This window comes from Chenopodium album, chromosome 18, assembly GCF_948465745.1.
Source record: "Chenopodium album chromosome 18, dcCheAlbu1.1, whole genome shotgun sequence".
Lineage (NCBI taxonomy): Eukaryota > Viridiplantae > Streptophyta > Magnoliopsida > Caryophyllales > Amaranthaceae > Chenopodium > Chenopodium album.
The window spans coordinates 3,469,577-3,495,000 of record NC_137851.1 but is presented as its reverse complement, the minus strand read 5'-3'; the positions used below and the strand labels follow the sequence as shown (position 1 = coordinate 3,495,000).

The window sequence follows — 25,424 nt, the reverse complement described above, 5'->3', positions numbered from 1 at the left end:
TTATGATTGAACCTCAAATAGTAAATCTAATCTTTTCGGGCCAGGCCAAGTTTGCTTAGGTCTACTTGTACTTCGTAATTCTTAATACCTGTAACAATTAGACTTTTACATTTGCTAAATACACTACCTTGACGGTCTTTATAGTGTGTTATGATGAATAATAAAAAGTCGATATATTTAATATGCACTTGAATAGTGTAAATCAAAGTATCGCAATTCGCAAATTAAGAAACATAGAAAGTATATCCTTAAGTATAAAGGCTATTCAGCACCATGTATTTTGGGAAAATTGATGAGGAATAGCTGAGGATCAGAGTTACAAGTATATTTGATACCCTTGACACTTTGAGAGTCAAGTCATTCCCAGTATCAGGAATAACAAATCGAGTTTCAGAAAGGTCACAGAAGTATGGAACACCTTTTCATTAGGTTTGTTTGGTGGTTTTACCAACTTAACTCCAGCACTGATGCTATCTTTGGTCTCTAGATGGACAGGATCATCAGCGGCCATGAGTGCCCGGGAAGCTTTTCATAGTTCTTTGTAGACCTTACATTAGTGTCCAAAATCACAGCTGATATTTATTTACATTAGTCTCAAACAACCAACCCTGATATATTTTGAAATTTCACATATTAGAATAATTCAACTAAACTCATTGCATGAGGTGAAATTGCGAATTCACAGGGGCTTTGAATTATCAAGCCAACTCACATTACACAAATTCTCTAATGGGTCTATCTTTAATGAAACAATGACCCACAAATGAAGCTAAGAGCTGCCACTACACATATACAAGAAACTGAATTATGGTATTGGCACCATCAGGCATTGGAGAGAAGAAGAGCCTACGTGAGGATTTCATTATTTTGATGACTGCATCCTTCTAACCCAAAACCTCAGTCATGGAGCACCAAAGTTGCAGGAGCCATAGCAACTTCCATGTACTCAATAACCAGCAAGTCTATTCCATGTGCCTTCATGTAAGTTCTTCCATCAGCTAGAATGCAGAGAAAGGCAATAAGTACTGGCAACATAAAATACTGATACCTGTCAAAAAAAAAAAAAAAACATAAAATACTGATAGAATATATGTTAAGATATTCTTGTCATAGGTTTATAGGATATATTTTGAGAATATTGTATACTTCGTATTTATCTATTGAGTTTTCCTAAGAAAAATAGGACTCACTCTTGTAACCCTATTTATATCGATCAATGGAATCGACTCCAATTTGAGGAGTTTCCATAATCTAACAAATACTAGCTGAGTAGCTGTGGGCATGCAGATAAAAAATTATACGAATAATAACACCTACATCAATCATATAAAATGGAAAATAGACGAGGAAGGGCCAAAATTAATTAGTAATTGTCTCACATATGACATCAATGCTCAGAAGTCATTCTCTTCTCTAGCTTCATAAATCAATCAGAGGAAAATCCTTTCATACGCGACTTATTCATGAAGAGAATAGGTAGTATAGGCTAAATGTTAGAAACATAGTGTTCATACCTCAAACCTAAAATCTCAACTCTTACAGATTACAGAAAGAGAAGAAAAATAAACATAGAATACTATACCACAGAAACAATCATATGGTTCTAGCACGGAAATTACTCTTCAAATTTCAATAAAAAAAGAAAGTTAAGGACTAGCACGGAAATTACTCTCCATAGTTCAGAAAAATAAGCAGTTATACTCTTCATAGTTAAAGACTAGCACAGAAATTACTTTCTCTTCCTCTTGGTACCTTTTCCAAATTACTTTCTCTTCCTCTTGGTACCTTTTCTCAACTATCACACCAAAAAATGCATTGCTGTTATTAAGAGCTCAATTAACTATAAGCCTGAATTCTCAACCATAAGAATAAAAACTTTGAATTTAGCTTGCTCAAGGTCCTCCATTAAAATGCAAATGAAAAGTACAATGTTGTTATTTGCAATCCAAAAAAAAAAAAAAAAAAAAACCACCAACAGCTGTCTAAAGAATACTCAATTATGCATAATTATGAAGTATAAAATCACGTATTCCTCATGATCAATCAACCATTTGCCATGGAAAAAGCAACAGCGACCATAGTGGATGCTTTCAGCTTTTAGTCAACGGTTACAGGTGCATTACAAACTACAGTACAGACTACTTTTAAAGCACAAAGAATGCCATATAAAAGTGATGATGACATTAAATGCATATTTATAAGAAACTTCAGCTACATGCATGTGTTAGTCAAAAAATAAAAGGAGTTGCAATTTGAATTTGCAAGAGCACAGAGACCAGGAGAATGAATAAATTTCAAATTTTAATAGAAAAAGAAAGTTAAGGAGCACATACGGAATTAAAACAGTAGAGATGACAGTGGCCTTAGACTTCTATATTTCTGATACAGCTTCTAAGATCCAAACTTTCTTCCAGCAAATTTTAACAATGACAAGCTGGTGCAGCTTTCCTCCATGAGAAGAGAATAGCAATTCCCAAATGTCAATAACTTGTTTAACTTCTAATTTGGTCCATGTTTTGCAACTCCCAGATATCAATAACTTGTTTAACTCACTATTTAGGAACAAAGGGAGTAAAAAATTGGAAAACCATACATAATTGGTTAAAAGAGTTCAGAATTCTCAGTGGCTAGTATACATGACTTTCAAGTTTAAACATAGATTGGCGATAAGCATCTCACAAAATTACAGAAAAACAATAAGAGAAAGCATGGTCATAAGGTCAACAGTGAGGACTTCAAGACCATCACATTTTAGGTACCAGACTAACAGCACCCAAATATTAAAATAAACAGTAGCAGGGTAACAGAAAAAAAAGGAAATGCCACTATATAAAACCCAGGTATGATATCAAATATACAGTTTCAGTTTAAGCAGTATGGAAAATGAGACTTAAGACCACCCAATTCAAGGTAGAGAAAGACGTACCCTATCAGACCAAAGGTACCATAAGTCCATAATTATGCAGGAATCACATTTTTGTCGACATCAAAAATTTATTCTTCTTCTCTGCTGGCTTGAGAATTTGAAAAGAGCACATCAGATTCTCATCAACACTCATCATCGCTCCAGCATTATCAAATTCACCACAATAATTTGGGGCTGAGAATATAGTAACCAGCTGCCTATCCGCAAAGAATTCATAACCATCTTCTACCACCTAAAACCAGCAAAAACTTTCAGCAAGACAGCATTTTGACTATCAGGGAAAAAATGAACTATCCAAAAAGAAAAGGCAAAAAACCTGATGTGCGCGGCAGACTAGATCCAAATCATGCTTTGTCAAGAATTCCGACACCTTATCAGCACCGAAGGTGTAGGAAACCCCTCTATCATTCATTGCCCATCCCTTAGCATCGTGACCAGGATCTGCCCAGAGCAAATCACAAAGAAGACCAGTATCAGGTACAGCAGTAGGGCGAGGTAGGCTTCTAATTTGGTCCATGTTTTGCAGGTCTGGAGAAAGTCCACCGTGCATGCACAATATTTTATCATCTATTAACGCAGCAACTGGGAGACAATTGAAGCAATCTGTGAATGTCTTCCAAAGTCTCACATTAAACCGTCTCTTGCATTCATCATAAAATCCATATATCCGATTAATGGAAGCACACTCGTGATTTCCTCTAAGAAGGAAAAAATTCTCAGGATACTTGATCTTGTAGGCAAGCAGAAGACAAATCGTCTCAAGACTTTGCCTGCCACGATCAACATAATCCCCCAGAAATAGATAATTTGCTTGGGGAGGCAAACCACCATACTCAAAAAGCCTTAACAAATCACTGTACTGCCCATGAATATCACCTAATATGAAATACCAAGTTAGGCATGCAAAAAACAGCAAGTACTTTTCAAAGTTAAAGAAGATAAATTTCAAAATAAACCAGACAAGACGTGCTTTTCCAAACAATTTCCCAAAAATCCAGGGCCCAAAGATAAATAAAGGTACACTGGAAAATGGCACATATACAAGGAAGTATAGTAAAGAAATACAAAGCAATCCTACAATGCTAAACACTGCAACATGCTACTTTGTGACATGAACTGCCCAAACATCCTTCGTAATCACTCATCATATTCCAACAGTTTCAAATGACCATCCTCCGTCTAGATTTGATCAGTCCGATTCGATTGTTTCTTAGTTATTAAATGCATATTAAATCAATTTTCCTTTTGTCTAATCCACAATGCCACTACACGGTGGAATCCGGCCCAATATTAAAGTCCTTAACTATCGTGAAAGTCTAACTGTATGCAGCCCTTATGATCCATCTGCACATTATCATTTCTAGAAAACTTAAACAATCTAATCCATAATCCATAAATACATTATACAAAGCTGCAACTATCCACATGGGAAAAAAATAAATAAATAAATACCTTCCTTGCATTTTCAATAAAAGGTAATGCATTCCATATGATCCTTAGGAAAAAAAAACAAAATTCCAATAAAAATCACTTTTTCCTCCAGCATTGGACATCTCACTGCCTTACCCTTGAAACCACGAAGACAAAGTGACCCTAACTCTTTTAAAAAATTACAGCAGATATTGTATTCGTACCGTTCTCAGACTTCCCACAAGCTCCTTACAATTAGCTGGTAGGAACTTATATTAGCAAAGCTCCGTCAAATTAAATGCTCCTTTTCTAGATCTAACCATCTTTACACACAAAACCCCTCCACCTAGAAGTCTAGAACCCCAATTTTCTCAGTAAACCTTGCACATCATTTTACATAATCAAACTAATGCCACAAACCCAAATATCCAATGCAGTCTCTCTCCCAGCACGAAACCCAAATTAACTCAACGAAACAACATTTCAGACACAAATAAACAAATCGCCACTTCATCATTTCAGCATAAACAAGTAAAACAACCCAGAAAACCTCCTTCAATTTGATAATACTTTTTAAAAAAAAAAAATAAAAAAAAAAATCAAATGTAGATTAAACAAACCATCAAAACCTAACATTAAACCCTAAAATAACACCAAATTAACCAAAAACATCAATTGCAAAGATTAAAAAAAGGGGGGAAAATACCGCAAATCTTGATGGGGGCTTGAAGTTCGAGAAGATTAGGCTGATTAATGAAGATTTCACGAGCAGCAACGCAAAGCTGACGGATCTCAGTCTCCGACAATTGGACCTGTTTTCCAGGACGAGCAAGACGAACCTCCAAAAGGCGTCTGATAATGTCGTCTAATACAGTAGGGTCCATACTTCCTTGACCTTGATTACCTACTTGCGTCGCCATTTTTATCAAAGAAGAGAAGAATTTGAGCTTTTTTGATTGAAATCGATGGTGAAAACTGAAACCCTAGAAATTTGAAAGGGGAAAAAGGGTGAAGAGGAGATAGAGAGAGAGAAAGAGCGCACTTGCACTTTCTCCCTCGCGCTGAGAGAGAAAAACAAAAGAGGGAAAAGTATTTGATTGATTAATAATACGGAGTATTTTTATTTTTATTACGTCGTAATTATTGTTGTTGTTATTTATCTGAAATTCTTAACTCTCATGTTTGTGTTTTGTGTGGGATTATGAGTGGGTCCTTTTGGCCTTTTATCATTTATTGGTGTATTTTCAAATCTTAAATATGGGAAGGTACTTTTGATTTTGATGGATAATGTAATTTTTGCAAATTCTAATGATATCGTATGAGATGTGTTGATGTAAAATTATGTCATAAGCAAATTGAAATTGTCGATAGAGAATTATTTCATCCAAATCATTTGCGTCTTAAGTTAGCTTGATTTGTATTATTTCTTTTGGGTATTGACGCAAAATATGTTGCAATCACCAAGGTGTTAAAGAGTTGAGGATTGTAAGGCTTAGATGTTTGGTTTTTTGAACTTCTATCACAATATAAGTTCATGTTGCATTTTGTGATTGTCATGATATTATTCCCATGACTAAGAGTAATCATTATCCTGATATGACATAATAATATGAAGCACCATTTAATTAAAGAGGCTGACGTAGCATGAATGAAGTTATAGTTCATAAGATCATACAACTAAGAATTTTGCGAGCACTTGTTTACTACGAACATTCCTCTAAGAAAGTTCAAGCATTTTCCATAACTTTTTTAAAAAACAAGTTCAAGCATAGCTTAAACTTGATTGATCTTTACAGCTCGAGATACGACAGTGACAATTATATTTATTTCCCTAAAGAATTGCGGCGAGCGAGTTAGGGATTCTTGAGGGTGGTGCCCTAAATGGATGATTCATTGATTTAGAAAGCTAGAACTTGATTCTCAAGGTTGACAACTATTTTTGTTGATCCTCAATTGTCATGGTTAGGACCAGTTCACGAGTGGTTTGAGTAACTTGTTTTCTAGGTTGTCATGTTTTCAAAACTTTTATATTTCCATTAGAAAATTTAATAAATGGGAATTTTGTTGAAGAATAAACCTCTCAAATGTCACCACATGTAAGTGTCTCACATTGGTTGAAGAAGAGAGAATTAAGCACTTTATAAGGCTAAGAGGCTACTCCTCCTATTGCCATATGATTTTGGGATGGAACCTCTTTGGACCTGTGAAGTGGACTTTCTCTCTCTTAGTTTGCGGGTGCGGCCCAGGCCCGCGTTTATCATGGTATCAGAGCAAGGCCCACGGTATGGGACCTCTAATGGTTTGAGTATATTGCCAGGCCCAAAGTTTGGGACCTTTAATGGCATCAAGTATTCTGGGCCAAATTAAATTGGATCAAGTGATCCTTGAGTTAAAAGGACCTTACATGTGAGGGGGAGTGTTGAAGAATAAACCTCTCAAGTGTCACCACATGTAAGTGTCCCACATTGGTTGAAGAAGAGAGAATTAAACACTTTATAAGGCTAAGAGGCTACTCCCCCATATGCCATAATTTGTGGATAATATATTTCTTGCTCGCTAATAAGCTAGTCGAGTTGACAACATACACAAAAATGTATTTATTCAATTTCGTACTTTATCAAATAATTTTGACACTATTATACCAAGCATTTAAACCTGGTAGTACTATCTTTTGTTACACAAAGTTAGGCTCCTTGATTATAAATAGAGTTTAAGCTCAATAAAAGTAAGTTAAGTTAGAAAGAAAGAAAAAAAGTGAAGTTCAACTAAAGTAAATTCATTGAAGTGAGAAGAACTTTTTTTTATTATTATTATTTTTTAAAAATGGAAAAGGATATAAAATTCAATCAAACTTTTTTTTTTAATCGAAAGTACAATAGCCATAATACGCGGTTTTATCCTGTGAGGTTGAGAGGGATGTTGTCATTTCAAGTGTGATGAATATTGATATAGTTGTACCACATGCATCAAAGCCGGCCACATGCCAGCTTTTAGAGATTGATTGATTATTATGATCCATAATGCATCATATTCTCAAGAGTCAAGGATTCAAGGCCATGAAATTATTTGCATAGTCTTCAAGCTTATCTACCATAAGAGAAAGATGTAATAAACTGAATGACCAATAATAAGCTAGTACAGTACTTGTTTGCAAATATACAGAGTATTTGGTTTTTTTGGCATTAGCCAGCTCATTACTACTCCATAAGATATAAGACATACTAAGGCCTTGTTTGGTTGCACTCAAATGGGGGATATACAAATTCATGGAAAATGTGTTTATGAGTAGTTGTTTGGTTAGCAAAAATGTAGGAAGTGGAAATTCCTTAGGAATTTGGAATTCCTACAAAACATGGGAATTAATTTCCCACACCCTACCTTGGTCGCTCAAATTTCCCACATGTATTTTGGGTGAAATTACATTATTGTCCTCAAAATTTTGGGAAAGTAGTTCAAGTTTATAATAAGACATGGGTATTACATAAGTTAACCAAACAAAATATAGGAAACTAATTCATGGGAAATACGATTTCCTAATGTCGACCACACAATTTTAGTATTTTTTAGGCAATAAAATTTCCCATGTATTATAACTTCCTATAGACATTTAATTCCCATATGCAACCAAACGAGGCCTAAGATTTAAGAGTTATGATGGGTGCAAACTGCAAAGTCACTGGTCAAAGCATTAATTAGGTGATTCAAAGCGATATGGCGGTCATATATGTCTCTCCTGGGTCTCTTGGGATAGATGCATAGAAACCATCTGAATGTCTAGCGGCCTTATGGGTGCTAAATCCAAGGCATTCTGAATCATATTTAACCGTAGTTATTCTTTAGACAAGATGTACATGGAGATATGAGGATGATAAGAAAGTTGAACCAACACCTTTTATTCATATTGATTATTCATTAGAATATATTTCAAATGAGCAAATAAAGGCAAAAATAAGCTCAAGTATACCATGCATATAACTCCGTACCACCGTTGTACATTAAAAATAATTACTCCATATATTATTCGAAGTTTTAGTCCGATGCATGATGAATCTATTCAAATGGAAAAATAAATAAATAAATAAATATCTTAACTCCTAAGCAATGCATGTCAACACAAGTATCACCCTTTCCCCACAAGAAAATAATGCATTGACAAATGACTAGTTCCTATAAATTGATGTTACAATCACATGCATGTATGATATATATAAGTTCTATCTCATGAAAATGTAATTATATGATGATACCATCATATCCCAGATACCCAGCACCTTGCATGGTTTTCAAAACGCCTACAAAAACCGTGTGATCGCATGTGCATGCTACGTACTTGTCTTTGGCCCATCCATTAGTTTACATGTTTGGGAATTAATCTTAAAAATAATTCACAAACTTCATATATGACACTTTCTTTTTTTTTTTTTTTTAAAAAAAAAAAAAAACCTATCTATATTTTGTGTGTGGCAAAAACCATCTTATAGTTATAAACACAACACCATGTTATAGCTACAAAATATTCAATCAATCATAATCTCAATCTTAATTGAACTTCATGCGCCTTTTAAAATCACAAAAAGTCATACTGAGCAATTGTCGACTAATATTCATGATTTGGCCTTTAAATAGTTGAAAAAAGGTTAGGAAATAAATATTACGGAGTTGTAATATTAATAAGAAAAACCCACCTTGTTGCAAGAAAACATTATATATGTAGAGTGTATAATGTTTATTACTGTAATTTTTTTTACAAAAAAATAAAAATAAAAAATGAAGGTGGTTTTTTTTGGGGAGAAAAAATAAAGGTGTATTTTACAAAGAAAATATTGTTGTATCGAATGTCCACTAATTTTTTACCATTTCTTATGCATTTATCCTTTTATTAGGTAATTTTCCTTGGATTTAATTTGTTTAAGTAAAATAATTGAGTATGTTCTACATAATGTTTGCACACACAAATATACGCCATATAACTACTTGCCCTTCCTTTCCAAAAAAAAAAAAAAAAAAAAAAAAAAAACCTACTTGTCCTTGTATTATGTAGAAGTAGGACTGTAGGACCCACAACAACGCGGAACATTTTTAAGAGTGTCCACTATACGATCTAGATATTTGTTTGATGGCTTATGGTTGTGCATTTGCAAAGCAAGTGCATGTCTAAAAATCTGTTATTGATCCTTAAATCCATAAACATGCAACATAGCCTGCATAGTACATAGGAGAATTAATTTTGTACAACGTTAGTTGACCTAATAAAAAGATCCTAAATCAACGGTTACAACACATGAAAGAACAATAGACCTAAAATAGATAGTTGTAACACCAAAGAGACAACGACAAAGGTACAAAGCGCACCATTCATGTAAACTAGGGCTGGCAAACAGGTCGGGTCGGGTTGGGTTCAGGTCGACCTGTTTAGATAAACGGGTCAGGACCCCTCAACCCGAACCCGACCTGTTTACTTAAACAGGTCAAAGAAGTCAACCTGAACCCGACCTGGTTTTAAACGGGTTGACCTGAACCCGACCCGTCTAAACCTGTTTTTTTTTTTAATTTTTTTTGTTTATTATTTTTTTTTTAAATAACCTTGTAATTTGTTTATCCTGTATTTTTTTAAATTAAATATACCTGTATCATTCAACTAACATAAAATACAAATTCAAAGCAAATATAATTCCATTGACATTTCAAAATTAAAATAAATGTTGCTGTATAGTTCAATCATACAACAATAAATTTAAATATAATTAATTGGCTGTTTATTATCAAATAAATAAAAAAGCAATAAAATCAAAACTAGTGTTGCTGCATAGTTCAGTATCTTCATCATCTAATTCGGATTCGCAAGTTCAATGGGTTCAGGAGGAATAGGGCTGTCAGCTATCTGTTGATTAAGAATAAATTAAATAAATAATTAAGCCAAATGCAGAGAGAAATCACAAAAAGTGCAAAAATTAGCCAACAACATGTTTTAATGGAAAATCACAAAAAAAAGTATAAAAACACAACAAAATTAAGTAAAGAGAATGAAATTAACAAGTAAATTACCTTGATAATGTTAAGATGAAGATTCAACGAGCTTCAATCAACAATTTTAATGGAAAAGAGTTGAAAACAAGAGAGAGAACTAGAGAAGAGAGAGGAGAGAGAAAGAAAATGAGTAAAGAGAATAAAAGTGAAAGTGAAAAACGGCGTGAGGTTGTAAAATGTTTTAGGGTTTTTCATTAAATAGTTTGGGCTTGGCCCATATTTAAACATTAGGTTGGTAAAAATAAGGTGGTAAACGGGTTAAGGCGGGTTGGGTTCGGGTTGACCCGACCTGAAACCGACCCAATTAGTTAAATGGGTTTAGGCGGGTTGGTTTCAGGTTGGGATTTCCAACCTGAACCCGACCTGTTTAACTTCAGGTCAGGTTCGGATTGACCCAATTACATAAACGGGTTGAAAATTTCTCTCAAAACCCATTTATTTCGGGTTGGGTTATCGGGTCGGGTCAGCTTTTGCCAGCCCTAATGTAAACATGAAATTTATGCAACTGGAAATTTAAATCTTTAAATTCAGATATCCAACGAATATAATCCCAAGAACTCAAGAAGCATCATACCTGAATTGTGTTAATAAAGCTAGACATTTTTATAAAGTTGATAAAATAAAGTTAAAGCTTGTACACTAGCTGTAATAGTTGATCTAATTACTACGTATATATTACTACGATACAATCAAGTTTAATACGGAGTAGTAAAAGATAAAGGAAAAAAAAGATGCAAAACTGTAAAAATTAAAAGTCCTGCCAAAAGTACTGCAAATTTAAAGAAGAAGAAGGTGATATGTATAAATAATCAGAAGGCAAAATTCTATTTGATTGTTATAGATAAAAAATTACGATTTAGGAAACTTTCTTACGCGAAAGAATAATTATCTTATAGTAGTGATTAAAGCATAAATTACTACTGTAAATCTGTAATAATATGTAAGTACAATTTGATTTTATTGGTTTGTCAGAGGCTCAAATCAAAAGTAAAAGTAAAAGTAAATTTAGGAAACTTTATGTTTGTATAAACAATTTGTAATGATCAGTTGGATGATGCATAAAGTCACATAATGTACATGTTCATGCCTCTTATCTTTTGATCTCTCTTTTTATCGTTTCTTTGATTGTAGAACATTTTATTATAGTATGATTTCATATGTTGTTTGAAAGATTGATTTTATCTTGCACTCTGCATTTCCCTATAGTAGCACCACATAAATTAAGCTAATTATTGAGAGGGTTTTCGGAAAATATTGTCACTTCATTAATGTTAGATTATAGTTTGATTTTTATGTAATATGTATATCGGATTGGACTCGCTTAACTAATCCCATTTACATCAAGCTTTTATTTTAAAAGGCAAACAAAACACAAACACGCCCTTAATGTATTAAAGTTGTACTCATGTCAGTGTCTACTAAAAATCTGCCTCACTAAAACCATATTAATTTGGACTTATTCATTTCAGCTCAGTTAAACTCAACTTAATTCAATTTAGCATAACATCATCCATATCACCACTTGCCCATCCGGAGCCAACCCCCTCGCAAAAGGACTGTTCAAAATAAAAAGGCACCATCATGACACTTTAGCCGTCCCCAGCTGAGTCAAAACACTAAGAGTAATATTTTTTACCCGCCTTAAAATTCAAATCAAATGATAGATAGAAAGAAGAAGATATTCATATTCCTCCATTAAAACACACACAACACAACACAAAAAAAAAAAAAAAAAAAAAAAATGATTCCATATTTCCAAATAATTCCTTAACCCAGTTCCACAGAAATCGAATTTCCCGTCAAATTCTTTGAGCCGTTTAAACCACCTTTTTCAACGATCATCCTCCTCAATTAGATTCCCTTCCCTTTGATCAATCCCTTTCTTTCTCTCTCTTCTCTTCTTCATTCCTTTTTCCAAGCCAAGAATCTCTTCTCTGTATTTCTCCAATTTTTTTATTTTTCTGGGTTTTCCCTTTTTTTTACGATGCCCACTTTCTTCAATCTGTACTACTCTTTATTTTCCCACCCTTTACTTCTTCTTCTTCTTTCCTTTTTTCTCTCTCTTCAATTTTCGGGTCCTTTTCATTCCATAAAACCTCCCTTTCTCGCTTTTCGGCTCCCCCCTCCAAACTTCAGCGCTACAATTCCATTTTCATGGCTGATTCCACTGAAATTCAACACTTTTCTCAGCCTTGTATTTATGGTAAGCTTCTTCTTTTTGCCGCCTTTTTTTTGGGTATGCAGCTCATGTGTTCGATGAAATGCGTCAATGAACTCTTAAGCTTCGCGCTTCATCATGTTCTGTTTAATAAATGGGACTTAGTAATATTGTTATTATTTTTGTAAAAAAATGTTTTGACTGACATTTAGATGATGAGTATAGTTATGAAGTTCTGAAGTGGTTTGTAATAATGATAAGCAGGGCTTTCAGCTCATCCGAATACAGAGAAGAAATCACGGTTTATGAAATGGTTGAGTAAGATTTTTAAAGGCGGCAATGGCGGCGGTGGTGGTGGAGGTGGTGGGGGGTCTAGTCGTGGCTCATCAGCTGGTGGTCGACACCCACAGTTTCTCGAGGATGAAAATATGGTTTGGCGGGCACCTTCTAGATCACTGGTAATACATGTAACACAACATTATACATCTTTTGCAACCGGGTTGATCTTATACAAGTACTCGTAATTCTAGCAATTTATGTTGAGTAACAAATAAGTTCTTTCTAATATGTCATGTAGAATAATTGAAGCTGGTTATTGCCTACATCATATCTTCCAAAGTTCAATCTTGTTAGGTAGGCACTAAATGGTGCTAATGCACTTTAGTCTTTTGTCCCATTTTTTTATAATTGATGAAACGTGAAAATGTGCTCCATAAGAAAGTGGCAATGGCATATTTACTACAATAGAAGAGTTGGACCCAAAAGCTGAATTTTTAAACAGGGAAAAAAACATGTAATTTCTGTAAAGTTTCCTTTTACATTGTATTTTGCAAGGATTTCATTTTATAACATTTTTACTATACTATAAGATATTTAAGGGTGACCAAGAAAAAGATCATACAGGGATTCCTTTTCTTTTTTGTTCTCCTTTTCTGCTTTTCCTTTTTTGGGTTAGGAGGAGTGGAATGGGTTGCTTGAAGTCCAGGCATCCCAAATTCTTTGTGAGCCTGCTACAAGCAATACACAATTACATATCTCAGATCATGAATCCATATTCTGAGAAAAATGATATCTTAACTTATTTTATAGCTGTAATTCTACTTTTTGTGAATTGTATCAAAGTAACGAGAAACCTGTTTTTTTTTCCTTAAAAAAAAAAAAAAAAAGAAGTTTTTTGAGTTTAGATGTGCTCCGTAGTTCCCTATTTCTAGTAATGCTCTATTAAATAAAAGTATCATTTCCCCTCCTTCCATATTGTAGTTTATAGATCATGATAATTGTATATAATCTTAATTCACAAATTCAGCCAACAGTCTCAACACAAATTACTATGAAAAGATGCATCACTTTATTGTGTAAACGCCATTGTGGCACAGAACAGAGTTTCAAACACGTGAACTTGAAAGGAGATACTAATTTTCTTTTCACATCACACACCTTTGTTATTTTGGATTTATTAATTGTGTACCAACTCTTTGCATTGGTGAACATCAACTAAACTAAGCTGTCATAATCTGATGAAGAATGTTCAAACATGTTGTTTAGATCAACAGATCGTGCTCCTTACAAAATTTCCCTTTCTGTGTTAGTCTTTGCTAGCCCAAAGTATTGAGCGGTTAGAAGACAAAAAGTCTACAACCTGATTGGTAAGCGGTGATAAATAGTGGTGATGAGAATGAGTTTGTGTATTGCTATGTAAGAAAAATCAATGTCCAATCCCATGGTAATGCTAATTCACCCTCAAACTATCTCTTGTCCTTCACAAATTTTCATTACCATCCGTTAACTACTTGGGGGAGTGGTATTGGGTGGTAATGGACATTTATGAAAAAACACACAAGTTTGGGGATGAGATTGCATTATTATGGACATTAGGATGTTACTCTGTTTGCCAAATTACAGTTAAATTTCTTTCCATTACCACTATTTATAGCTGACTACCAAACAGGCTGTGAAAGATAGAATTCACTTTCATGTAATTTCCAGACTGATTCTGTTAGTGGACCATCTCAACCAAAAGCTTAAGCTTATGGTTGAGGCCCAGGAATATGTTTTATACTCTATCACTCCCCCTCACATGAAAGGCCTTTTGGGCTTGAAATGTGGATGCAACACAGGCCCATCTATACCTGGTGCGAATTAATTCCACTTTGAAGGAGGGGGGTGGATGAGATTCGAACCCGTGACCTTTGTGTCACGATGGCTCTTGATACCATGTTAGAGGACCAACTCAACCAAAAGCTTAAGCTGATGGTTGAGGTCCAGGAATATGTTTTATACTCTATCAGATTCTTGTATACGAATAATGGTGGATGCAGAATTTTTACCATTACTTATATGCTGTTAGAAACAGGTCTATTTTTCTTATCTGTGCTTCAACTTTCAAACATTTAACAAATTTGCATATTTAGCTACCAGGAACAAGCATTGGCCCCAACATAGAACATATATAATTTTCAGTATAACTATTTTTCTTGTACAGTCTATTGGAATTGATTTCATCTGCTGTTTTGATTTTTTTTTGTACAAGTTAGCTCATAATATATAATGTAAAAACCTAACCTGCATTTACAATGGTGTCAGGATGATCGACCTAGAGCAAGTAAAGACCAGGATGAGTTAGACCATGCGCTTGCTCTCTCTTTGTCAGATGACTTCAAAAGACCAGGTGGTAGGTATTGTTAAATAAGAATTGAGTCTGATGGCTGTGCTTTTCATTCTATAATATTTCTTTCTAACCCACATTTTCCAAGTTACACTACTTCACCTTTTCTCCTTGATCCTGTCACTGAATCTGTATCCGCACTTTCAGGCTATAAACGGCGCACAGACAATGATGATGATACTGCAAGAGGTCTACAAGACAGTCTGCATAGACCTTCCTATACCCCCTATATGCCCACTTATCCTGATTATCCTCCTTATGATCCAGTCCCATTCTTTCCTAGAAGCTATAGGTACAGAATCTCTCTCTCGCTTTCCATCCCATTTTTGAGTTGCAATGCCCTTGTATTTCCTGCTAGATTAATATTTGACTTCCTTGGAATCATTTTTAATTTTTTTGGGGTTTATCAGAAATCACTGTGCCGAATTCCTTATCTAGTAACTATATTAAAAATCTGGATTGAAGGAGGAAAACTGAAACAATCACAATGATCTTTGTGTTCCCTTTTATTCAGCACACAAGTCTTCTGATGTTTGCTGTGAATCATTGAATGTTATCAGTTGCTCATAGATAGAAATTTGAAAATAAGTCTCCATTGGCTTTATGCCTTTATGACCTTAATGTTAATAAAATCTTAGATTCAAAATTTCAATTCTGGTATTTCTACTTTATGGACATCTCCAATCTTGAAATGCATATGCTGACTTATGGTTAATGCTCTCGATTGCAGATTATGCAGTGGGTGCAACGGTGAAATTGGGTATGGCAATTATCTTGGATGCATGGGAACATTTTTCCATCCAGAATGCTTTTGCTGTCGCTCTTGCCGTCAACCCATCACTGAGCATGAGGTAGTCCAATATGTCCTATATAATAATAAATTGTATCTGTTTACAATTTTGCATGCTACTATAATGTCACTTCCTACTTTCCTCAACCACGGTTGTAATTTGTTCCCCCTGTTATACCAATGTATTACCTCTGTTCAAAATATTAACAAATTTTCCTTATGTTGAAACAAGTCTTACTTTTTTCTGTTGATTCAAGTTTTCTTTGTCAGGGAAAGATCCATACCATAAAACCTGTTTCAAGGAGCTAACTCATCCGAAGTGTGAAGTTTGCCACCAATTTGTAAGGAAATGCCAACTTTTGTCCTCTGATCTGTGGCCCTTTCCCGTTCTATTCTTATTTGTTATATGAAGTATTTCCTAGTGATAGTGAATGTTGGAATTAAATATTAATAGTTTTTCCTATCAGAATGAGGTTTTATCACTGAGTAGACTATGAAGTATATCTTATCCTTCATTTTCAGATTCCAACAAATGCAGCTGGTTTAATTGAGTATCGATGCCACCCATTCTGGACACAGAAATATTGTCCCTCACATGAGCATGATCACACAGCTCGTTGCTGCAGTTGTGAACGTTTAGAGGTACATTACAGCAATAAATCTTGTTCATTTACCAAATTTCAGAAACAGATTAATAGAATACTGCATTGTGGATTGCAATATCTCTCTTTCTGATATATGTGACTTCTGCTTTCCCTTGGCTTATGTTTCCTAATTTTTCCATTTTAAAGTCTTGGAATACAAGGTACATTGCCTTAGGAGATGGAAGGAGTTTATGCTTAGAGTGCATGGAATCTGCCATCATGGACACCGGAGATTGTCAACCTCTCTATCATGCTATCAGGGATTATTATGAAGGGATGAACATGAGGATTGATCAACAAATTCCCATGCTTTTGGTTGAAAGACAAGCCCTAAATGAAGCTATTGTAGGGGAGAAAAATGTAATTAGCAGTTCCTCTATTTTTTTTAATAGTTTTTTGTGAACAATCTCTAAACCTGGTGAATGATTGTATTCAAGGGCTTTCATCACATGCCAGAGACCAGAGGTTTATGTCTTTCTGAAGAGCAGACTGTGACCAGTGTATGTCACTATGTCCTTGTGATCCTCATTCCCCTTTTATATATAGATTTATTATCTATCTATGTCAACCATTTATTCTTTTCCAAATCAACCAGATACTTAGAAGGCCAAAAATTGGAGGACATAGACTGGTAGGAATGAGAACACAACCCCAGAAGCTAACCCGAAAATGTGAAGTTACAGCAATTCTTGTTCTCTATGGTTTGCCTAGGTAAGCTTCACTACTAATGATTGTTACAATATTGAACCTAGCTCACAGTGGAGGCTCCTGGCTACAATTCATGATAAGAATTTCAATTAGCTCTATTAATTTTCTTCAATATGCTAGTCGATGATAATTTTTGCTTTGTTTACATACAGGTTGTTGACGGGTGCTATACTTGCTCATGAGTTGATGCATGGATGGTTACGTCTTAAAGGTATTGTTTATAACTTTATATTATAGAAATACACTAGCTATCCTCAAAGTTGGTGATGCTTTCAAAATGAGAAACATATTAGAGTAATTACTTTGTAATACTTTTTCTCATTTAGCAAGAACATTAATCATTCACTTACACCTGAATTTGATTTAAAAAAATTGTGCAGGCTACCGTAATCTTAGTCCTGAGGTTGAGGAGGGTATTTGTCAAGTGCTTTCGTATATGTGGCTTGAGTCGGAGGTGATGCCAGGTTTTCGAAACATGCCATCCACATCTACAGCTTCTACATCTACATCTACATATTCATCTTCGAAAAAAGGCAGGACTTCTGAGGTTGAGAAGAAGTTGGGTGAGTTTTTCCTGCACCAGATTGCCCATGATGCTTCTCCAGCTTATGGTGGAGGATTTAGAGCAGCCAATGCAGCTGTCAATACCTATGGTTTACGTCGTACCTTAAATCATATACATCTCACTGGAAGTTTTCCAATATAAAGAAACCAAGCTCCCTCCTTTCACCCCTTCCTCTTTCTATTACATTCACTCTGACAGATACAGCATACAAGATAGTTCCTCTCTTCTTCGGTCTCAACTCTCTGAGTTTCAACATCAGCTGACCATGGAAATCTTAAATTGAGTTTCCACCCTTGGTTTTTATGGGGTCATTTACACATCACATTATTAGATTTTACACGATTACATAATAAACTGTCCAAGTACTGCCCGTATATTTGTTGAGAAATCACTTGTATTTTATTTACTGTTATTGTTATCAATTGAATTACCATGATTGATACGATTAAGGAATTCTGAACTTAAATTATTCTTTTGGAAGGAAGTTCTTCCAGCGGTTCATCCTTGCTTACTTAATGTCTTGTTCTTTTTGATACAAAACCAAAGCCAATTGTATAAAATAATAGCCCTATATTACTTTTTGCACTCCATTACTCCAACTACATACTTATAAGAGAAGACATAAAAGCAATACAACTAAAAGTTAGCGATATGATGAACTTTTTTGTAACCCCTCAAATCCTTTGTGTTCTTTTATTTGAAGTTTTTTGTACTGAAATAAATAAGTCATAGAATAGCATAAGGATTGGAATATAAAACTACTGTTGTCCTAGAAATAGGTCTGTGCTTGAAAAGCGGGAGGAAGGTAAGAGAATCTCTCTACTCATTGGGGCTTGAACTTGTAATATTAAGTTCCCCACCATCTCACCAAGCAAAGCGTATTTTGTTATTGTATATAGCAGAACATATTGCTTTACGAATTCCTTGCCATTATGATTCTAAACTATTCTCATACAAGGGCTTCAAAATGAGAGAAATATCTGAGAAAGGAGATGAGCACATTCTCCACACGATTTAACATTGATAAAAACATTTTTCAATGATGTATACAAGTAAATTTTCTAAGGGTGACAGGAGCAAAATTTGCCACCATACTAGCGGTCTAGACAAAGTAAAAAGAGGTTGCAAAGACATCAATGGAGCAGCATATCGAAAAACTTCTATGTCAATCTGAATACATCCTTACTGGAACATTTGTTTCCAACAGGAAGCTACTGATCTACAGCATTATCCGACAAAAACTTCTTCATTGTCTCGTACGTCATGAAAACAATGCCTACACTGGGGACAACCTTATAGAATTCAGGGAGAATCCCTCTGTACAGTCCTTTCAATCCTTCTGTCCGGATGATATGCTTAAATGTACCAAAAATGCCGGTGTTGTATACACGTGCACGACCACCAGCTCCTTCCAATTGCATCCTTCGTCTTACCAAATCAATGGGAAATATTGCTGCGGTTACAGGAGAGTAACATCAGTGAAGTACAAAATGTATCTCATTTAGGTTTTCAGAACAAGATATGTAACAGAATCAAATTGCCAACAAAATGAAATGAATAGGTGGCAGTGATCACCATTACTTGCCACAATTATACAGTAGAAATTGCTAGCTAATGGCCAACATTGGAAGAGGAGTAATCATATTCTCAACACACAAATCAAAGCTTCATGGAAATAAAAAAGATAAGCAAAGCAATAGTGTAATATGAACTCAAAAGACTTGGCCTTTAATGTACACATCCACCACAAAGGAAGCCTAAGTGAGAAGCATACCTCACAAGAGGAAGCCTCTCACATTTGGCATAGGAGAACAGGTTTCAAATCATCTGAGACTGGTGCTTCCCTAGAAAAGAGACCAACTGCAATGCTTGATAGACTTTTGAAGATGAAATTAATCCAAGCAAGACCCTTTTGAATCAAAAGAGTCAATAAAATTCAAGTATTAGGATTTAGGAATTTAAGATAAATTCTAATTCTAATTCCCTGCAAAATCATTTGCAAAAATTAAACAACTTCCTGGTTCCTGGCTCTAGTGTCAGTCTTGTTAGACATTTAGTGCAGAGCCAGCACCTCAGCCTGTTTCTCTGCATCAAAAGCATAATAACTAGAAGTATTAACTTCTCCACAATACGCATGAGTATCTAAACAACGAAGTTAAAAATATCTAACTAGTCATCCAGAAATTTCTCTTCCATGCTGGCCTTCTCTACAATAAATTCAGTGTACAGTTTTCAGCATAAAAAAAAGAGAGAGAATAATAGTTAATGTCAAAAATTGGCAGCCATACACGTCATTGGAAAATAATTCAAGTACGGTCAAATATCATTCCAGATTGACGATCAAGGGTCAAGTGCGAACACCTAAACGTGTCAAAGTGACAGGTGCTCCGAATCGTTCAGATAACACATAAGATGAGTAGATGGCTATAAACAAAAAACATGCAAGCTTGCACAAAACTACTAGCTTCTTAAAGTAAATTTAGATTCGCTCACCAGTGGATGACGCGACACCAGATATACTTCCACAAGCAAGACTCACAAGCACCGTGGAATCTTGGGGCCTGTGATCCAAAAATATGGAAATAAATCAGTTATATACATGGATAGTTGAAAGACAAGTATATTGATATCATCATATAGTAAAGTTAATGCATTAAGCACCTCTGCAACTGCCAATAAGACCTCAAAGTCTCGTATACAGAGAAGCTGATCGCTATATTTGGCCCCACACTCTACAAAGAAAAGTTCGATAAATCCATTGTTTAGAGGAACATTCTTCAATAGCATAGCATAAATGCTGGTCAGATAAGAATGAAGGATTACCAAAAGTGTTGCCCCAATCCCTTTATACAGACCAAAAACGCCTTCTTCTTTACTAATGGTATGTAGTGCATGCCATATACCTTTGTAATATGTCACATTTGTCTGCAAGAATGTCAAACAAAGTTATAAGACATAAGGTAGAGTTTCAAAGATAGAAAACTGATAAAAACAAAAAAGAGAATCGAGAGTGATTAAACATTTGTTCAAAATCGATTGACTACACTGGTTTCCAAGCCAACTGATCGATATAAGCAACAGCCATGCAGAGACAAAAGGCAAAACCACGATATTTTAATGCAACTACTACTTTTAACTTTTAAGGCAACACTTCATCGAGAGTTCCAATAATTGCATATTAATATGACAAAGCAGAGAAACAAACAGATCACTTTCCCCCCCCCCCCCCAGTTTTTTCAGATCAGGTGCTCCGATTTGTCTTGCATACTTCCTTTTCAAACCAAGAACTAGTAAAAGCTCATATAAAAGGATAACTCAAATACGGCACAAAACGGGTAGAAGTGGGTCATTTGGAAATGATGAACCCAACACGAAATTAAGCGTGTTAAATATAGACTAAATATCTCAACCCGAAACTAGAACATTTAAAATGCTCTTTTAAACGGGTTGTATATGAAACTGTGCGCAAACCCACCACACCTGAAAAGTGGTAGCCTTTTTAAAAATCCTCCCTAAAACAAAGAATTTGGCCTGAAAAAAGGCAAAAATTATGTGTTCATACAAATAATTGACATTTTAATTCAAAAAACAATTAATTTTCTGTTCTTTGTTTTCTACTTATAAACTTAAAAGTATTTTAACCTGACTTGGTGTTTTGATCCCGAGGGGTAAAAGAACCTTTCTACTTTGAACCTTGGAAGTATCTTGTATCTGATGGAGTGTTGGTTGGCAAGAAGTTTGGAGTAATTGTTGGTCCCCAGAAAGCTAAAGACTAAAGGTATTGGTGTATTACACTATATTGAGTACTAATATCCATATCAACAAATACATACAGCATAAAAGCAGTCTAACAGTCCAGATGAGAAATGAAATGAAAAAAAAAACAAAAAAAGCAAAAACAGAAATGGATGATTGAAGAAATGAACAATAATATCTTCACACAACAAACAAGATAATAACCCAAATAATAGAGTTTGACTAAGGAAACTTACTTGTGCAGCAAGCCGTGTCCTCACCAAATCTAGAGGATAAGTAGCAGCTGCAGATGTTACTCCAGCTAAAAAGCCACCTGTCAGCCGCACAAAGATATGTGCGCCTATATTTTCACTACTACTTTCTAATCCAGGAAATGACTGCAGAAGCTGCGAGAAATATTAAAAGAAAATGTCAGATAACAAGTTTAGTACTCCCTCCGTCTTTTTATTACATGCCTGTATTCCTTTTTTGGGTCATCAAAATTAAGTGCCTGTTTCTATTTATAGGTTGTACTTTTCTACAATATTATTCTCTTTTTGATGATTTGTCATCTTTTTTCTTTTTCTTTTTTGTACTTTAACATTAATTCCCAATACTTTTTCTCTCCTAATTCCCAACCACTTTTTCTTTCTCTTTATCACTCTCTAACCCCACATGCATATTTATACTCCCAATTATTAATTTTAAGGAATCTTTAACTTTCTTAATTCCGGTGCAAAATGAGAAATAGGCATGTAATAAAAGGACGGAGGGAGTAGTGTGGGAATGTGCGGTAAGCTTATGAAACGCGGATACCAACATTCTTGTATCGTTCGTATGAGTAGAAACTGACGGAGGAATAAGGAAGGCGATGAGCTATTGTAACCAAGTTTCCTTTCCAGAAGGCTCTTAATCCTTCCTCGTGCATAATTCGTGAAGCCTCCTTCCAGATGCAAGCTTTCTTCAATGTTGCTACATCCGAGTGCATCCCTTGCACCTAAAAGCGGTACTATGTTAAAATAATCGAGAACTTGACAAGTTTTTGAGCAGCCAACTTAAAACAGCTAGCTATTAATCTTAGCTGAAACAAAGTACAATCTTAGAAGTTTGAATAAACACCTTAAAAAGGACTAAAGACAAACAGTAAATTCCTCTTGTGAACTCTAATCAGAGACAATAATAATAAGAACATCACCAAGTAAGATAACACATTAGGAAACGAAAATTCACATATTCACCACTACCTGCTGTCAAACCGTACACAATAAAGTAATCATCACTTTACTCTGATTAAAAACTTTGAATTTAAATAATCCATTGAATCTTTAATCAATAATCACAAATCAAAATCACATTCCAGAAACAACTAGCTACATTGGACAGCAACATAGTTCATTCGGTGTTCACTGGTCAGATAGCATTAAGGCAATGTTCTCCTCAATTTACTTAGACTTACTTCAGCCAAAATAAGTATCTTATCCTCAGATATAACAAATTCCATACGTTCAAAACATACCCTCACAAGTTCGAACAAAATAGGTTCCAATGTCAAAATTAACTTGGAGAGAAGACAACCTAAAGTCTAAACTCCCGCCAAACGTTCCGGCCAACGTTGTACTCAACCTCCAGCTGACTACAACACTTACCTTCATAATATAATTTATTATCAAATAAAATTCAACAATCTACATCATGTTCAACTCTGTCAATTATCAATTAACACAAAAAAAAAAAAAAAAAAAAAAAAAAAAAAAAAAAAAAAAAAAAAACCCTTCAAGAAAGAAAAAATAACGAATTCAACATTCACACATACTCAGCCATAACAGGGCAAAACCATATCTTCCCAAATTGTACAGAAAATCAACAAAACCCCCAAATTACTTACTTTTTCTAAAAATAAAAAAAATTCATCCTTAAACCTTCAAATTACATAAAACTAAATCAACCCATTACAAAAATCAACAATTCCCACCTTCCTGAACCAAACCCAACAAAAGGGTACTCAAGAACATTGTAAAATCAAATTCTCTGACCTAAACTAAGAAAAACTTTGAGATTTTCTCACCTGAAAAAGAATGGTGAGACGAGCAAGCGGTGCGGTGCAAGTTTTACTAACGGCGCCGGCAATTCCGCCGGCAAGAAGCTGAGAAACCGTCCCAATTTGGGCTTTCTGTTGTTGATTCACCTGTACATATTTACGCGCACATCCATCTCTTTGTCCTCCATCAACGACTACCCCTACCCTCGCTTCCGTCTGCATTACGAATCACTTGCTCTCTCCAAATTCAACAAAATTTGTGGATTTTTTTTTTTCAGATTATTCAAAATTTAAGGGAAACCCTAGTATGAATTCATAAGAATCTAGAAAAATTTAAAGTTTTGAAGAGATTTTTTTAATGGTGAATTAAATTTGGAATTGAAGAGTATAAACCCTAGAAATTGAAAATTGGGTGGTATATTTCTGCGTGGTTTGAACGAAGGGTGAAAATCAGGTGATTTGGGATTTTATTGAGGGTGTAAAACGACGTCGTATCTAACTCTACACCGACTAAACCACAGTTTTTTTACTGCTCTGGTTTCTAGTAAACTAAGGTTAAGTGAGAGAATATCTTAAAAGAAGGGTTAAGCTTAGGAGTCGAATATTCTTCAATCACTATCCTATTTTTTCTAATTTTAAGATAAACTTTTTTGTGAAGGTTTAACATTAATGTGATACCATAATAATTCTATATAAGTCGGTGGTGAGGAGGAGTTGAGTACAAGGTGGGCAAACTATATCCACATGCTCCCAGTTCATACTTAAACTCCTATCACATAACAAAATCATGATTTCGTTAGAGTTTTCGCCCCACATTTTGTGCTGTTAATATCTTTAATTATTCTTAAAAAAAATTATAAAAATTATTATATAAAAATATATATTGAGATAATAAGATAAACCTAATAAGATTTTTCATTAATATATTCCCCCGTCTACATCACAAAGAACGATCAAAGAAGTACACGTATAAAAAATTTGATTATAAAAACATAGAAATATTTCTTAAGAAAGTTTTTTTTTTTTTTTTTTTTTTTAATTCGTTTATCTTTTAGATCAACAAGTATTTTCTCATTTTTTAAAGATGTATTAGTAATTTAGTTCTTCGTATACTTCTCTTGTAGGGTGGATCAACAATTCGTAATCTTTTCCTATCGAATTTTTCGTGACTCATATAATTCTCAATTCTTTTTCACTTACCCAAATATGGGGTCACTAATATATAGTAATTCAATTAAGGACTCTTATAAAGAGAGCAATATAAAACGGAGAAAGGAAAGAATGCGTTTTGTGAAAGCTCTAGCGCTTAAAGGAAGGATAAACTCTTAAAAAAATCGAGTGTACAATAAATATATTGTGCATCCGTTGTAAAAGTTTCTCTAAAATGATTAAAAGTTACTATACCCTAAGTTTTCCTCTAACAATCCCAAAAACTGGTTACCGGTTGAAAGAGTAATTTTTTTGTTTTAAAATGCCACATGTCAGCACATGATTGGCTTAATATGAAAAAAAAAACAAAACAAAAATCAGTCCAGCCACCCCTCCTCCTTTCAACCACCATGAAACCCTAGGCCATGGCAGCTCTACCCCTTTTCTTCACCCAACACCGCAGCTCCACCGCCGCTACTATCGCCCCAATCACCTGTCCCCTCCGACCACTCACAGCCCCGCGTTGATGTTCACGACAACCCACGAAACTCCCTTCTCTTCCCTCGAACAAAACTAAGCAACCACCAGCCACTAGCGGTGGCCGCTGCC

The 25,424-nt window shown here is 34.8% G+C and overlaps 3 protein-coding genes and 1 long non-coding RNA gene across 11 annotated transcripts; 1 reads left to right on the top strand and 3 right to left on the bottom strand.

Annotated features, from left to right (window-relative positions):
• Window positions 1–616: 616 nt before the first annotated feature.
• LOC145591190 (serine/threonine-protein phosphatase PP1-like) lies at window positions 617–5,415 on the bottom strand. 6 transcript variants are annotated; one of them, XR_014102262.1, is made up of 5 exons: window positions 5,043–5,415; window positions 3,243–3,802; window positions 2,927–3,158; window positions 2,334–2,552; window positions 617–1,048 (listed from the first exon to the last, which is right to left on the bottom strand). XR_014102262.1 is itself a non-coding variant. In XM_081647589.1 (4 exons), the coding sequence occupies exons 1-3, from the start codon at window positions 5,254–5,256 to the stop codon at window positions 2,970–2,972; spliced, it is 963 nt and encodes a 320-aa protein (XP_081503715.1). In that variant the 5' UTR covers window positions 5,257–5,415; the 3' UTR covers window positions 617–1,048; window positions 2,927–2,969. The 6 variants fall into 6 exon arrangements, 2 of the variants coding, with proteins under 2 accessions (XP_081503715.1, XP_081503716.1); XR_014102264.1 differs by having other exon boundaries at window positions 617–998; XR_014102263.1 differs by having other exon boundaries at window positions 2,334–2,443.
• Window positions 5,416–9,991: 4,576 nt separating this feature from the next.
• Window positions 9,992–10,535, bottom strand: LOC145591057 (uncharacterized). Its single transcript, XR_014102237.1, has 2 exons — window positions 10,382–10,535; window positions 9,992–10,217 (listed from the first exon to the last, which is right to left on the bottom strand). It is a non-coding gene; the product is annotated as an uncharacterized LOC145591057 (long non-coding RNA).
• Window positions 10,536–12,108: 1,573 nt separating this feature from the next.
• LOC145592728 (protein DA1-related 2-like) lies at window positions 12,109–18,299 on the top strand. Of its 2 annotated transcripts, none has more exons than XM_081649235.1 (12): window positions 12,109–12,566; window positions 12,783–12,979; window positions 15,105–15,192; window positions 15,334–15,478; window positions 15,917–16,037; window positions 16,234–16,317; window positions 16,499–16,618; window positions 16,768–16,980; window positions 17,058–17,120; window positions 17,216–17,331; window positions 17,481–17,539; window positions 17,709–18,299. In XM_081649235.1, the coding sequence occupies exons 1-12, from the start codon at window positions 12,518–12,520 to the stop codon at window positions 18,032–18,034; spliced, it is 1,581 nt and encodes a 526-aa protein (XP_081505361.1). In that variant the 5' UTR covers window positions 12,109–12,517; the 3' UTR covers window positions 18,035–18,299. The 2 variants fall into 2 exon arrangements, with proteins under 2 accessions (XP_081505361.1, XP_081505362.1); XM_081649236.1 differs by having other exon boundaries at window positions 12,110–12,566; window positions 12,786–12,979.
• A 577-nt stretch (window positions 18,300–18,876) lies between these two features.
• Window positions 18,877–24,316, bottom strand: LOC145591188 (uncharacterized). Of its 2 annotated transcripts, XR_014102261.1 has the most exons (8): window positions 23,694–24,316; window positions 22,449–22,625; window positions 21,886–22,035; window positions 20,717–20,818; window positions 20,555–20,625; window positions 20,387–20,454; window positions 19,668–19,978; window positions 19,209–19,346 (listed from the first exon to the last, which is right to left on the bottom strand). XR_014102261.1 is itself a non-coding variant. In XM_081647587.1 (7 exons), the coding sequence occupies exons 1-7, from the start codon at window positions 23,886–23,888 to the stop codon at window positions 19,105–19,107; spliced, it is 1,005 nt and encodes a 334-aa protein (XP_081503713.1). In that variant the 5' UTR covers window positions 23,889–24,316; the 3' UTR covers window positions 18,877–19,104. The 2 variants fall into 2 exon arrangements, 1 of the variants encoding a protein (XP_081503713.1); XM_081647587.1 differs by lacking the exon at window positions 19,668–19,978 and having other exon boundaries at window positions 18,877–19,346.
• Between the last annotated feature and the right edge of the window lie 1,108 nt (window positions 24,317–25,424).